General features: G+C 38.5%; 2 protein-coding genes across 2 annotated transcripts; both read right to left on the reverse strand.

The window, feature by feature from the left end:
* Positions 1-370: 370 nt before the first annotated feature.
* LOC149904664 (larval cuticle protein LCP-30-like) lies at positions 371-2,427 on the reverse strand. Its single transcript, XM_090107218.1, has 5 exons — positions 2,386-2,427; positions 2,201-2,241; positions 1,778-1,981; positions 1,409-1,567; positions 371-941 (listed from the first exon to the last, which is right to left on the reverse strand). Exons 1-5 carry the CDS (start codon positions 2,398-2,400, stop codon positions 572-574), a joined length of 789 nt encoding a protein of 262 aa, XP_089963344.1. The 5' UTR covers positions 2,401-2,427; the 3' UTR covers positions 371-571.
* A 4,222-nt stretch (positions 2,428-6,649) lies between these two features.
* Positions 6,650-9,349, reverse strand: LOC149904665 (larval cuticle protein LCP-30-like). The gene is made up of 5 exons (XM_090107165.1): positions 9,292-9,349; positions 9,133-9,179; positions 8,513-8,755; positions 8,036-8,179; positions 6,650-7,267 (listed from the first exon to the last, which is right to left on the reverse strand). Exons 1-5 carry the CDS (start codon positions 9,304-9,306, stop codon positions 6,763-6,765), a joined length of 954 nt encoding a protein of 317 aa, XP_089963291.1. The 5' UTR covers positions 9,307-9,349; the 3' UTR covers positions 6,650-6,762.
* Between the last annotated feature and the right edge of the window lie 7,553 nt (positions 9,350-16,902).

Below are 16,902 nucleotides of genomic sequence, written 5' to 3' on the forward strand. Positions count from 1 at the left end.
AAATAACTTAATTATGTAAAAACACAAAACATAAAGTATGTCAATATGCATAGTTAAAATAATTGTCCTCATTCATATGTATCATTACTAGGCAATTTTAAAGTACATTTACATAGTAGTCTTGACCATATCGACCATATCGAGTAAACAGCAAGATTATAAAAGACGTAAGATTTGATATTGATAAATAATTTGATAAAAATATTCGCATTATTTTAAATAATGTTATTATAGTGATAACATTTTCTTATATTTATTAACCAACCACTTTGACAAAATAATACAAAATAGGTATTAAATTTCATCTCTAAGTTATTGTATACAATACTTCAAACGAGAATGATGTCTGTGTAAATAGATACCCAAAATATCTTCAAAAATCCGATGCTGTAGTATTCTCTCAGGGAGTAGGAATTTCATACACATATGTGTAAAAAAAATATGCTAAAAAGTAGGAATTCATATCACGTTTATTAACAAGCAATGTTGAAAAACGTTTTAAAATAACAGGTACAAAAGTAGACAGGTACGGAATAGCGGTATACATTATAATTTTGAGACTAGATTTAAATTAAGGCAAATGAGCACCTGAAGGTATAAAACCTCTCTCGTCGGCTGTGTAGTCTACTCTGTAGGTCACACCATCTGGTCCTACGTATTCGAAGAAACCTTTAGCTCTCATACCTTCGAAGTTGGCGTCTTTTTCGATACGACCAGCCTCCTCGGCGAGAATCTTGTTTTCAGTTTCGTATAAGTAATGGTAACCATCTGGGTTAATGTCGCCCTCTTGGCGGATGATCCCGTATTTGTAGTCATAGTTGCCTGTCGTGACGGCTACTTTAGGAACAACTGGGGCAGGAGATGGCCTGTACAGAGCTGGAGTCGAAACAGCGGCAGTCACGGGAGCCACTGAAGATGGCTTTGGTGCAGCGGTTGCGGGCCTGTTAAAAGGATTATCGTCAGTTTTACACTACGCAGCTATTCGATACGACTTCGAAGCTACTTCTGCGTAATTTTAAGCAGTATATATCTATACTTCTAGATAATATAAAACGAATATTAATAATACATTGAAAAGTCATATGCATATACAGGGAAATGTAAAAAGTCTCTTATCGTAGATGAGAGACGTAATCGTCCATGAGAAAAGTTAGTGCGGTTAGAGTCTGTAAGAATCCGGCTTAACCCACGGCTCCTTCCCCGGGAGCCGAGGGCAAATTGGAAAATTTTCGCACTTAAAAAAAAGGTTCATTTCATATTTGTGTCTAACTTAATAAAATAGATGCAAAATTATGAAATCGAAAAATCATATATTTATAATTTGAAGAACCTTTGCCCTTTACTTTATACTTGCAAGTTAATATGGATCCAAGAGGTTTTCCCTCGATCAATTTAATGGTCGCTTTACCTAGACTCCTTTTCGGGCTTGTATTTCCCAAGGTCGTCCTTGTAAGGCTTGTCCTTTTCGATATCATCCTTGGAACCGACGTAGAAACCTCCGGGTCCTCCCTTGTCAGAGGATCCGCTGTAGAAACCACCCGCACCACCGCGGTCACCACGGTCGCCACTGTATTAAAATGTTATTTGAAAAAAAATAGACCTAAATGCAATGCAATATTAGAGAGGAATTGCATTTAAAATATCTATAAATCAGTAAGTTGGATGACTAATCGTCCAGAAAAATAGAGATTTGTAATGTCTTTTTTTACATTAATTAATTGCATCGTATCTAATTATGATATAAAATAACGAAAATTAATTCTAACGCAATACTTACTTGTAACGACCGGAGTCATCAGGGATGTAACGTCCTGAAGAATCGCTGTAACCGCGAGGCCCATATTTGCTGGGGTCGTATTTACCCTGGTTGTTATAGACCGGGTTGTATTGACCCGGATTGTTTTGTGTGATTTTACTAGGGATTGTGGATAACGGTCTGTAGGATCTAGATATGAAGCGATCATTCGAGAATGGTACTCCTCTGAAATAATATCACATACATATGTAATTGTTTCTTATTTATGACTCCAAACTCATTTATTCAAAATCAAAAGCGCAACGAAGAAATATCTTCATTAAACTTTACATTTATTGTTTTATATTTCCATAGAGTAGGTGAATTTTTTATATTTTATGCTTAGAACAGTTAGTGACGATTTTTCTCAAAGATAAAATTTAAATATATGCATTATGCACTCACTGGCCAGCTGCAAGGGGAGCAGCGACCGCCAAACACAACACCTGAAACACCAAAAACACATTCACTTAACACGATATCTAAATTATATCCATATTATTATAATGATAATTTTAAAAATTTGTTTTAATTCAATTTAGGTCTGCGATACGATCGTAACCGTGCGTCGACACATCTGCTATACGTACCAAGATGGCTCGCATTGTTGTGACTATCTACAGAAAGACAATCTGAATGTTGATATTTCAAAGATCAATCTCTATTTATACGTTTTTTTTTCAACTAATTTTATAATGTGATTCTCCGTGTGTCTAGATCTTTAGGTGTTAATTAGGTATTCAGTAGATTCGCTACTCCTACATTTATATGCACTTGGGCAAAATAAATAAAAATATAATGCTCGAAATAAATCTAATTTCGTCTTATTTCTTGACATTTTTCTATTTGACTTTATAAATGGATTCATGATATATATAGATTAGAAAAAAACATTAATAATATTAACAACTGTCTTAAATGCATTCGGAGAAGGTACATTTGTAGAAAAGTATGTTATTTTATTGATTGTTCCTTTTCTAGGAACTACTATGCAGGTTACTTAACAACATTACTGTGCTTTATTTTTTAATGAAGTAAGTTAAAGAATATATTTTTTAACGCTTATATGTGTCTGTGAATTTAGTAATATTCAGTATTAAGATAACATTTGTCGGTATTATGGATATCTACTTACTAATCCTGCATATACACTATTAGAAGACACATAAAGTTATTAAAGGTGTATTATGAACAAGTAATATAGAATAATAGCAAAATTAAACATTGTAATAAATATACCAAAAATTAAAAGGTTAAAATATCATGTATTCTATGAATCATGACAATGTTTGAATTTAGGTGACCTATATAAATAGCGGAAACATTAATAGTATCTATTTATAATGACCTTTTTATGTACGTAAGTACAATGGAAAGTATTATTATAGTTATAATATAACATAACACTTATAATATAACACTGGTTAAACATAGTTTATTTTTAAATCATATCTATACAGCAAAATGTGTTAACATCGTTATAGTAAAAAAAAATATCATTTTGAAATAATAAAACCGGCATTCTTTCTTCTTGCTATGCCGATTAATGCAATAGTATGTACCTATAAGAAAAAAAAAGTATTATAAAAACCGATTCTGACTTGTACAACGGTTATTATTATCACATCATATTATATTTCAACATAGTATAGAATACCTTCCCGCGGTCTCTCCCGAAATATTGCTTAGATCTATAAAACTACACAAGGGAGTTTGATTCAAGCTTCATTAATAGGTGGATTGCTTTATGTGAATATATTATTAAGCATTCATAATTGCATGCTAATAATAACTGATACATTACTGTACCAAAGAGATTCTATAAAGAAGATTTGAATACAAAATAAAGTTTGTAATTAACAATGAGAAATTCGCGTTCTTAACGACTCCTTTCTCGATATTTATGGATTATATCGGATAAGACTCAATTGTTTTTTTTTAAATGGCTATATTGTGCATGTTCAAATGTTATTCATTTTGTGGAATAGGAGAACACAATTGACATCAAATAAAATAAGTAAGTAAAAATATAAATATATGATAAATATATAATTGATTCATGTACACTTATTTTATTTGTGACTAGCTGACACGACAGACGTTATCTAGCCTTCCGGAAAATTTTCAAAACCCGTGAAGTTTATGGTCGTTATATTATTATGTACTAGCTTCCTCCCTTGTGCTGTTTTTTCGCAATAAAGGTAGCCTATGGTCTTTCTCAGGGTCTAAAGATTGTCTGTGCCAAATTTCATCAGACAGAGTTACTTTCGCATTTATAATATTAGTAGGGATTTTTTTAATTTTTGATTTGTAATTTAAACTTTTTGGCATACATGTCGTAACAAGGATTTTTTTACCCCTTTTTTCTGAAATATTTTAAATTATAGATATATAATATATTAATAATAAATAATTATAGATATATAATAAACTAGAGGTCCGCCCCGGCTTCGCCCGTGGTACATGTTTACGTTTTCTCTACATAAGAACCATCCTCGTACTTCAAGGAATATAATAAAAAAAGAATTATCGAAATCGGTTCAGCCGTTCTCGAGTTATGCGCTTACCAACACATTTTGCGATTCATTTTTATATATAAAGAATATAGTCTTCTATATTCTTATATATAAAAATGAATCGCAAAATAGTAGTAGTCTTCTATATATACATTAGATATATATATATTCTTCAGTAATGTTGATAATATTCGTTCTTATGTAATAAATAAAATGGTATACTATATCTACCTCCACGTACACTACTCACTCGTCTTAAATGTAATTTTACAGGGAAATAATTAATAACAAAAAGCTTTCGCAAAACTTTAAGTCAAACGACTAATGAAATAATGTTATATTTATTAATGAATTAATCCATCTTAATTTTGATATCTTTTTGAATAGGTATACATATTTTGTTTAACAAAATTTGTTCTTCTGTAATTTGTGTAAGATTTTCCTTTTTTATTATAAAATATTAGTGACCTCCTGTGAATTAATAGTTAAGAAAACATAAAAATGTAATAAAACTAAGAATTTGTTAAATATTTATCACATAAATATATCAGACGATTTCCGTGCGAGTAGAGAAACTTCTGGTTTTCATTTTATTAGCGAACAATTTTAAGATAAACATAACGATAATAATGTAGAATATTTCATTTTAGGGGTTATTTTCATTATTTAAATTATTTTAATAATTCTCATATAAATGATATTGTTTTAATATAGATTAAAGGAAGCAAGTCTAGAATGCATAACTACAATATAATTTATAATTGAACACATAGGTACGGACATATTTTCATCTTTAGGAATATAAATAAATTAATGATTGCTTCGTATTTTTTTAACTCTTAGCCAGTAAGATGTGCTATAATAAATTACAAACTAAGCCTTTAAAATAATTTGTAAATAGAATCAGTTTTCCAAATAAACAAACCCTTCAGTATGTTACCTGTGAGTTTAAACTAAGTAAGATATACAGTAATATAAATTTGCTTCGAACCTATAGTCTTCTTAACGTATCGTCGATAAGCCTATATAATATTTCAAAATAGGACACATTCTCGAGGTATTTTGATCCTTTATTATAATAATGATCACACATGTTTATTTATAAACAAGCATACATATAAAAATAATTATGTTCTTTTCCGTGGGTACCAGAATTATAATTAGAAATAGATTCAGTCCATATCTTCGCGTGGGTGTCAAACCGCTTGTACTGGAAATGTTGACCTTTATTCAGCAGTGTATGTCTGAATCGACAAATTAATTTAATCTATGTCAATTATGTGAAAGAGGGCGACAAGAATGCATGTATATGACCTAGAGATAAGAATAGCGTGTGTCATCGAAACTTATTAAATAATATTACATCGAAACCTACAGCGTGACAAAACTAACAAAAAGGAAATGGGAATGGGAAGCAAGTCTAAAATGTTAAATAGTTGGAGTAAAAGATGTAATCTAATACAGAAAATAACTTAAAATTAACCTGCTAGGACTACTAAGGGCTGTGTTACGACAGGAAAATTGCAAATAAAAAACACCTTGCATTTTGCAACAAATTTTCGCAACGCAATTCAAGGAAGTAACAACAGTGAAAACAAATACTAAATATTATGCATTAAAATAAAAAAATAAAAACTTTATTTACCAACATTTAAACATTACATCATTACAGGAGACCCAAACTAGGCTATTGCCTGTATCTTGGAGATATTAAAAGAGGGATGCAATGCAAAACTTTTGGTTCTTGTAAAACTGTATACAAGTTTTGAATTCTCACAATCAGGGAACTTGTAGCGATGTTCACTCACATATTATATTATAATATCATGCATTTGTATCCTCATTTGCCATGTTCAAGAAAATAGTACATAAGTGTACTTTTGTCCATGTTTAAATCACGACTAATATACTTATTGTTATAAATTATAATTGTCGTTGTTCATTTGATAATTGAATTAAAAAAAAACCTTTGTTTTATTCGCTCTTATAATGTATGTTTCTTTTTGATTTAAAATTAATTATCAGTGTTTATGTTTTAAAAAAAAACTATCAAGTATAAAATTTGTGTAGTTAAGGATCCCTTTTTTTGTTTTTATGTTTGTTGAAAAGCTAATTTTTCAATTTTGTTTATTAAATTGCTGTCGAAATTACTAACAATTGTTTTAAAGTCGATACTTTTGAATTTAACTTATTTTACATAAATTTTATTGGTATATTAATTATTTAATTATAAAACGTGTAAACTTACAAAAATACGTGTAAACTTAACAAAACTTTAGTTCAAATAAACGAAGTAAAGGAATAACTTCATTAAAGATACAAAATAAAATGAAACGTGTTTATATTTTTATAACATTTAATATTTATATCACATTAACAATGACTCCAGAACTGAAAGTCCTAGCCTATAAGGTACATATGTAACAATTTTTATCATAAAGACTAGACTCACTAGGGCAAATGGGCGCCAGATGGCACGAAACCGTTCTCGTCGGCGGTGTAGTCTACCCTGTAGGTGACACCGTCGGGGGCGACGTATTGGAAGAATCCCTTAACCCGCATACCTACGGAATCATTGATTTTCTCGAGACGACCGGCCTCCTCGGCGAGAATTTTGTTCTCAGTCTCGTACAAGTAGTGGTAGCCGTCGGGTAAGATCTCTCCCTCTTGACGAATGATACCGTATTTGTAGTCGTACGTGTTGGATCCAACAACTTTAGAGGCGACTTGAGCGACTGGTTGGTAGATGGGTTTGTACGAAGAGCTAACGTAGACGGGGGTGGAAGCGATGTAGATGGGGGCAGCGGTGGTGACGGGGACTGCGGTGGAGACTGGGACGGGTTCGGGCTGGGCGCCGGTGACGGGGGCCGCGGTGGTGACCTCAGAGACTGGTGCACTGGTCGCGGGCACAGCTGGGACGGTGGGAGCAGGCTCGACGTTACCGTTGATGGTTACGCTGGAATTCATTTTTTATTCACTTAGTTGATTTCATTTGGTAAAATATTGTTCATTATAATGAGCACTGTAAATTGTAAGTGTATGTGTAAAGTTCTTACAATAAAGTACTAAGATGTTTTAATATTCATTATATAATACGTATATATGTCACGATGTCCGAAATGTTTGTTAAGATACATTGGTGATTGTTAAGATTCACCAAGATCGGTAGTGAATAAACTTTACTTATCCTTTTAATGGATATTTCGGTCATGCACCGTTGACTGTTATCATACAACACGACGCCTTGGGCAATGTGCATTATAAGCGAATAATGGATATATTTTTTAAGATATGCAGTTAAGAATACTTTCCATGGATACATTAAGGTTAAGTTATGTTAGAACATACGCACGAGCTGAGCAAACGAAGCGCAGCAGTGGTCGGCGAGTGCCAAAACCGAACTCTTCCTATTTTGCTTGGTTAAGCCAGAGATCTTAGGAATTTTTTTAACTAATAGTTATTGGTGTTTAGTTCTTTGTAAAACTTTATCTTTTTCGATCGAAAACTGGCGTTTGTAAACATTCGCATAAATTGTAAATCGTTTATCTTAGATTCACTATATGTTCTCTGTGAATGTTTAGCATTCACCAGTGTATGTCCGATTTAAGTAGAAATAAAGTTTCGGAGTCACACCAGCGAATTTGGTGGTTTTGGTTTGGTTTACAATTAGAATGTACTGAATAAAAGTGTTAAATAACTTGTTACGCAACATTATAAAGTTCACCTGGAAACGGGTGTATTTTCGGGTTTGTATGGGATAATGGCGTCCTTGTTGCCAACGTAGGCACCGCCAGCACCACCAGCACCTCCCTTGTCGGAAGAGCCACTGTAGAAACCTCCAGCACCGCCGCGGTCTCCGCGGTCACCGCTGAAATAGATAATATAAATATGAAAATACAAATTTTATTCGACATATTATTATATATTCAAAGTAGTGACGTGCAAATATAATCGAAAATTCATAATATCTTGCCACGTACATAACATTTAAATAATATCTTGATTATTTTCCTAGACCTTCGCCATTTGACTTTTTATTTGTATTAATTACATTTTTAGCAATAATAAAAATTTAATCATTTTTTTATTTGCAAATTATTATAATAAGCCTTTGGTCCAAATATCGCGTAGCACATTGGATTAAAAAATAAGAATATCATTGAGTTTTTTTTTTTAAGTTAATATTTAGTGGAATACCCACTTGTAGGCACCAGAGTTGTCTGGAATATAACGTCCAGAGTTGTCGTATTTGCCAGCGTTGTAGCGGCCAGCGTCGTAACGGCCAGGGTCGTAGCGGCCAGGGTCGTAGCGGCCGGCTTCGTAGCGAGCGGGGTTGTATTGTGGCTGTACTGGGTTGTAGCGGTTAGTATAGAATGCGTAAGGGTTGAATGTGGTCACCGAGGCTGATGCTGTGGCGCGGCTGATCGGTTGCACTGTTGTGCTCCTGGAATTGATATAACAGTTTGTTATCGATAACAAGCTCTATGGATTCTTAGGGCTATTCTTAGGGCTAAGTTAAACAGAAGAGAAAAAGAAAGTTACAAGGCACAAATTAGAGAAATATGCTCCGCAACTCCGAAGCAGTGAGCTTCATTATTCCTGAGAAATTTAGGCTATATTTTAATTTTTTTTATCTCCGGTCAACTTTGGTGAAACTGGAGATACCATACGTTTATATACCATGTATAAATCGTACAGCTACACCATATTATTTTCAAAACTAGACTATAGTTTTATATTTTTTGATTCGGACTCAATATTGATTATAATTTCACTCCTGTTATAAGATCTCATTACTCGCACTTTTAAGTTAATACTTACACGAACTCATCAGCTGCCAAGGCAACTGTGAAAGCCAGGGAAAGGATCTGTGGAAAATAAAACTTTCATTAATATATTTCTTAAATACATGATACACTTTTTAATAAATCCAATTCATTTATTTATCACTTATATCTTATATAAAAACTTGGCACCCACCACGAGGGAACGCATTGTTGCTATCTAACCGACTTAACCCGAATGTTGATATCACCACAAATCAATAGCTATTTATACGTATTTTTTTCGTCTAATTTATAATGTGATTCTCCTGTCCAGTTCCTCTTATTCATAATGAGTAATTTAAAATTAGCTATTCATTAGCAGATGTTCTCAATCTTTGACTAATCAAATCATAAATTCAAAACACTAACACGTTAATGTGACTTAGTTCATGAACTTGTCAAAAAATTGCTTTATTATACATAAACACGAAGGTCAAGCGAAATATAAAGGCGAGGCAATAAATCTTTTACAGGCATTTGTCAATGTAACAATAGATTTTGTTTGGTTTGCCATAAAACTCCACTGCAGTTTTGAAAGGTAAAAAACAAAACAATAGCTTTTGTTAAATCAAATTTAAAAAGAAATACATTATATCTTATTAGTTAAGGCCAAGAAGCTTTTAATGGTCATAGTGCAATCTCCAGTGTATTAGATATAAGCTTCTTGGTTAAGGCCCATTAAGAACTGGTAACTATGGTAACTACATTTATGATTTCAGGCAGCATAATATTTTACAAAGCAAGTGAAAACGCGTTTGCTCGAGTGTTCTTTATTATAAAATTAGAATGATTCCTAACTAAAAATATACAACTGAAAATATAAACTAGTACTTCAAAAATATTATGGGAAACTGGAAGTGAAATATGTATATATATATTAAATAATAAAATATATATATTAAAAATAAATAATTTTATATAATATTAAATAATTGTATGTTCTCCCAAAAAAGCTTAATAATTGATATCAAACTTTAACAGGAATATTCATAAAATGTATATTTGAACTTCATTAGAATTTGTTGGGATAGGAGTGAATTATTGCTTTTATAGTTCAAGGTATCAAAAGTGTAATAAATTACTTTTAAATATTCATCTTTGTTTTAAATGAGAACTGGTTCATTTTATTTATCATATTTCAATCAATTTTATTTTCCTACAATTTTTCCAATATAAATACATTTGAAATGAAAACATATAGTAGTCGTTCGATATTCCCACGTATAAGGTAGGGTTGATTGTTTCGTGTGTTCCTAATTTCTTGTTTTCTTTTTCTTTACAAATTATCATAAATCATTATCATAAAAAATACTTATCTAAAGCAGAATTTTATTTGTTTATAGTAATTTCGTCTATTTAAATATTATGTGCCACAGTTATTAATAATTCTATCATATAATTTGGAGCTTTGGATAACAATGTGAAGCTCCAAATTTCTTTCTATCTTTCTTAATGTTATAGTATACTTAATTCATATTTGATAAAAAAATGCAAATATTATAATTTTCACTATTTGTACTGTCTTTCAAATTCATCATGAACCCTTTCTTAACTGTCCCTAAAATAATATCTCTACACATATCTATAAAATGCTCGGGTCACAAATCACAACCATACTTCTCCGAAACGGCTGCATTGATTCTCATGAAATTTTGTGTGCATATCTGGTAGGTCTGAGAATCGGCCAGCATTCATTTTTCATATCCCTTAGCTACTCTTATCAAGTAAGTCATAATATCGTTTGCTGGGACAGCTAGTGTAATTATAAAGATCTAGCAAAAAAAATACAATTCAATATATATTTTTCTGCTTCAATTTTAAGTTTTTTATAACACCTTAATTAATTAAGATCTTTGAGAACCTCAGAATCGGTGATTAAAATAATTTTAAGTACCTACTTAACATAATTTATATACCCATAATTTGTGGTCCTTGATTTTGCACCGCGTGGTATTTCACACCCAATTTTTTTTTCTATCCTTAAGTTAAGTATAAAGGGCCATGGTGGAAAATTAATTTGACCAAAAAATGGAATAAAATAAAGGTTTATTATTTAATGTTATCTATACTAATATTATTAAGCTGAAGAGTTTGTGAACGGAGCTATGCGAGTGAAACTGCGGTACGCAGCTAGTATGATATATTATGTAAAAAAAACATAATATTATGACGCTCCATTTAAAAGGTAATGTATTTAGATAGGTACAAAATAATATAAAAGATAATTATTACACATTATTCTGTGCAATGAAACAATAATATGTGTAGAGTGTGCTGATTTTGGCATATTTGATTTGACATTAATAATTGTTCTTACTAGTATGATTTAGAATTTAGAATAGAATAGAAAACACTTTATCGTACAATGCACACAAAAATAACATTTACAGAAATAAGAAGTAACTTAAAATAAATTAAGATTTACGCCGTTAGTACACCGACGCATTCACGTGCGGCAGCGAAACAACGAAAAATCTGTCAGTAGTGTGGCAGGATTTCATGGCAGCCCTCCCATCGTTCCAAGCCTTGTCGTGGCGGGGGGGCTCAGTACCTGGGTTGCAAGCCAGCATCTTGGGGAAGCTAATATGGAATACACACGTGCCGCTCCCGATTTGTTTTTCATAAAACTATACGGGATGCGGCCCTGGAGTAGGCTCATCCAACAGGCAGGTGGTGGTGAGCCATTATTCCCGCTCGCCTGTATGAATGCGCCCGAACAAGATCACGGGTTGACGGAATGCCTATGGGCATGACTGAAGAAGGTCCTTAGAGACCAGCGGCTGAAATACAGCGGTGGATGGCGGTTGGTGAACCGCGGCGCGGCGGGCCTAGCGGGAGGATGTCTCTTGCTGGGCATTGGGGCTTTGGCCCTCCGCCGGGCAAACTGTTACCTCTAACGTGTGACGTTGTCATGTCTAGCGGCACGTTAGAGACCAGGGGGCTTGCCTTAATCGGCTGGCCCAAGAGGAAGGTGACCTCAGAAAAAACCCCTCCAATTCGGCGTTGGGGCGCCCCACGGGGCCTAAGCGCGGCGTCGAATTCCTGCCTCCCTCTGGGTGGCAGGTGGCTTGGCGAGTAGATCAAGTCTAAGTGGCCAACCCCCGGATACCGCCCGCCCTCCGGGGTGTAGTAGGGTTACCCGGGAACAGGGGGCACCTCCCGGGTGGACCGTATACATCCCCCATGCTCGTGGGACTTTACCTAGTACATTATGAAACCCCAACTTGAAGTAGAAGGAGGAATGCCGAGTGAATCGGCGGTTAAAAGATGTAACGTTGTGTTGGAGCGTGTGACAGGCGCTACCCCAACATCTATAACGTCTACTGGTGGAACTGTCAACCGCTCTTTTGTGGTAACAGATGCGGCCGCAGAGTCAGACTCTTCCAACTCTATGGTGAGCATCAACTCGCGAACAACTATGAGTCCCTTGACTCGCCGGGAGGCTCTATGCACCCCGAACAAGGAGTCGCGTTTTTGGCGATGTCGAAAGCGTTCTCGGTTGGATGATGGAAGCTCTAGTGACACCTCCATCGCGTCCTCCTCTGGAAGAAAACCACGAACAGGCCTGCGCAAGACGCTGAGGGCAGAGAAGGATAGTCAAGCGGAAGCCGAACCTGGAGTATCAGGCTCAGTAGACCCAGAGCCAAAATCTGTGCGTTCACCCGCCGTGACGTTGCATACGGCTGGCGCAAACACAGCGACTGAAGACGTACGGAAAAGGATCGAGGCCAACCTGGCGACCGTAGAAAAGATAGCAAAAGCGTCAAATCATCTCAAAACCACCTATGTAGCCGACCTAAGAAAAGCGGCTAAGGCGATAAGAGAAGATACCGATTCTCTTGCTCTTAGGACGCTAACTGATGAAACAAGTGCTCTTCGTGCAGAAAATGAGCGTCTGCGCATAAGGCTAGATTTTCTTCAAAATGAGATGCGCGAAATGCGACTGCTCATGCAACGGGGCCCGGTTGCCTCTTCACAACCAGCAGAGCTGTCGCAGGAATTCGAAGCCAGGATGATTCGTCAACTGGGAGAGCTGATTGATGCGCGGCTTAAAAAATTAGAGCCTCAACCAAGTCCTCAATTGCGATCCCGCGTCCCTACTGCGGTGGATAGACGAGGCAGTCGAATCGCCGATACCCAACAGGAGAGTTGTCCTGAAGTCTCAGAGGATACGAGACCAAGACTAAGGGGAACTAAAACGAAAACAACTCAGGATGCGACAAAAAACAAAGAAATTAAGGAGATTAAGGAGAAAAAAAAGGGAGACAGGAAGAAGAATAAGAAGGGAAAAGAGTCAGGTAATAAAAGACAGATGGAAGAACCGGCTCCTGCTCTCTCCCCAGCAGTGGTGGTCTCCACACATCTTGACGTGGAATGCCCTGCGGTGTCTACAGCCACCTCCCCTGGGGAGGGATGGTCAGTTGTAGCAAAGAAGGGCAGAGCGAGTGCAAATAAAGTGCAACAGGCCGGGCTAACCAGACACACGGTGGAATCGCGAAAAGTGTCACAACCACCTAAGTTAGCACAACCTAAATTAAGAGCTCCGAGGTCCGCGGCAGTCGTACTAACAATCCCAACCGAGGCCCAGACCAACGGGGTAACGTATGCTACGGCTATCCAAGAGGCGAGATCCAAAATTGACCTGAAAGAAGCCGGAATCGAGTGCGTGAAATTTCGCCAAGCGGTCACGGGAGCGACTGTCATACAAATCTCTGGACCTGGCAGCAACGAAAAGGCTGATCTGTTGTCAGACAAATTGAGGACCCTCTTTAAGAACAAAAACATAAAGGTCTCTAGGCCCGTAAAAATGGCGGATTTACGCGTGTCAGGTCTTGATGCGTCTGTGACAGTGAACGACCTCAAGGAAGCCATAGTCATAAAAGGTGAATGCTCGGCCGAACAAATAAGAGTGAGCCAATTGCAAAAGGACAAAACCGGATTGTACGCAGCCTGGGTAAACTGCCCTGTAACAGCGGCCAAAAAAGTCAGCGAGGCACGTTTCCTAGTTGGATGGGTTGCGGCGAGGGTAAGGGTGCAAAAGCCACGGGAGCTACGTTGCTTCCGCTGCCTCGAAATTGGTCATGTTGCTAACCGCTGCATTGAGGAATGCGACCGCAGCCAGTTGTGCTACCGCTGCGGGCAGCCAGACCATAAAGCCGCCAGCTGCACCGCTAAGCCAAACTGCATAGTATGTGCGGCTGCTGGCAGGAAAGCAGACCACCGTTTAGGTGGCACCGGCTGCTCAACGGACAAAGCGCCTAAAAGGAGGCCCATAAAACCTACTGCCGGCTCCCAGACAGAAGGAACAGATATTATGGAGACTGTAGAAACCGTTACAGCGTAGCATGGCCCTACAGTTTCTGCAATCAAACCTCAACCACTGTGCCAGGGCTCAGGACCTATTGATTCAGAGCCTGGCACAGTGGTCAGTACATTTTGGAATACTATCGGAACCCTACGCCGTACCCGGCGGGCGAGATAATTGGATTGGAGACCTCGATGAAGTGGCTGCCATAGTGGTGACACAAGCGGAAGGTTCACCTCCGATTCGCGCACATATGAAGGGTCACGGATGCGTAGCTGTCAGGCTCATCGACACGGTTATTATCGCAACATACTTCTCGCCGAATAAAACTCTTCCTGAGTTTGAAGCGTTTTTGGGAGAAGTGGGCACCCTGATTCAATGGGGTCGCCCTAACAAAATCATCGTTGCTGGAGACCTGAACGCTAAATCCGTGGCTTGGGGCTCTTCAGCTTCAGATGCCCGTGGAGATGTCCTCGTGGAATGGCTCGCGGCTCAAAACCTGGTTTCACTGAATCAAGGCACCGAACACACATGCGTGCGCATACTGGGTGGCTCAGTGGTGGACGTGACCTTCGCGAGCCCCTCTCTTGCCTGTCGTGTCAAAGGTTGGCGGGTCCTGTCGGAGGTCGAGACCTTATCTGATCATAAATATATCAGATTCGAGGTTCTCCCTACGACAGGTACTACGAGGAATACAAACCTCGATACCTCTTCGACTATCGAGACTAATCCGAGGTGGTCTCTTAAGAGCCTGGATGGACACCTACTAGAGCTAGCGTCCTTAATCAGGGCGTGGTGTCCGAAACCCGATACCATAAATGTAGATGCCGAAACGGAATGGTTTGCTGAGACAATGACGCAAGTCTCGGATGCCGCGATGTCAAGACTGAGAAAATTTCTCCCACAAAACAAAGTCTACTGGTGGTCGATGGAGCATGCGCGGCTCCGATCTGCTTGTGTGACCGCCAGACGCCGATACACTAAATATAGGCGAAGGAGGAGACGCATTGACTATTCTACTGCGGAAGAGGCCGAACGATACAGCAATTATCAGAACGCCAAAAAGGCTCTCAGAGATGCCATCGCGGTTGCGAAGGAAAGAGCCTGGGCTGAACTGCTAGACACGCTGAACCTGGATCCCTGGGGACGCCCCTACAAGCTAGTAATGAATAAGCTGCGTCCTTGGGCACCACCGCTAACAGCTACATTGGAGCCATCGCTGCTCCAAAGGGTAGTGACCACCCTATTTCCAGGTTGTAGTCTCAATGCAACCGATCTTGCGAGTCGAGTTGGAAGCATCGAACAGGAAGAGTTGACCTGCGATGAACCCTTTTCGGACGTGTCCCTAGCCGAACTGAAGGCCGCAGTAGACCGTCTGAAAAGGAAGACTACCACACCGGGCCCAGATGGAGTGCATGGTAAAGTGTTGTCCCTCGCCCTGTCGTATGGACTGGAACAGCGTTTCTGTAACTTATTAACAGAATGCCTTAAGAGCGGGAGGTTTCCGGAGCGTTGGAAGATGGGGCGCCTAGTCCTGCTAAAAAAGAGCGGCAAACCGGCAGACTCACCATCAGCATATAGGCCGATCGTCCTCCTCGACGAAGCGGGTAAGCTCTTCGAGCGCATTATCTCGAGCCGCATTCAGACCCACCTGACAGGAATAGGACCAGACCTTCAGGACGCGCAATTTGGTTTTAGGCGGGGACGCTCCACAGTGGATGCCATAGCCCGCCTTCGTGACATCTGCGAAGGATGCGTCTCCCAAGGCGGGGTTGCACTGGCAGTATCCTTAGATATTTCCAATGCTTTCAATACCCTGCCTTGGGACAAAATATTAGATGGCCTCGCCCGACACCAGCTACCGTTGTATCTCCGCCGTATCGTCCACTCATATCTCTGCGGGCGCAAAATTGCCTTCCCAAGGCAAAATGGTTGGGGTAGCCATAGCGTTGCACGCGGTGTTCCACAGGGCTCCGTACTGGGGCCTCTTCTGTGGAACATCGGGTACAACCACGTGCTACGAGGAGGGCTGCCGCAAGGAGTTAGCGCCATCTGCTACGCTGATGACACCCTAGTGGTGTCCACGGGCCGGGATTTCAGGGAGGCGCGACTTCGAGCTACAGCAGGAGTGGCACAAGTAGTTGGTCGAATCAAAAGCCTAGGGCTAAAAGTAGCCCTCGAGAAATCTGAGGCTATATGCTTCCACGGCCACCGGAGAGCTCCACCACCCGGGGAAGAGATCGTAGTGAGCGGGGTGCCCATCCGAATCGGGCCCAGACTGAATTATCTCGGTTTGGTGCTCGATCCGCGATGGACATTCCAGGGCCACTTTTCGGCACTAGCCACCAAGCTCGGCACCACGGCAGCGGCTCTTTGCCGCATTATGCCAAATATTGGAGGGCCGAGCTGGGGGTGTCGCCGACTGTTCGCTGGAGTGGTAAGATCACAAGCGCTGTATGG

Source organism: Colias eurytheme, chromosome 11 (assembly GCF_061535395.1).
Source record: "Colias eurytheme isolate Ceu_HAF_F1 chromosome 11, ilColEury1 Martin Lab GWU primary, whole genome shotgun sequence".
In the NCBI taxonomy this organism is placed as follows: Eukaryota; Metazoa; Arthropoda; class Insecta; order Lepidoptera; family Pieridae; genus Colias; species Colias eurytheme.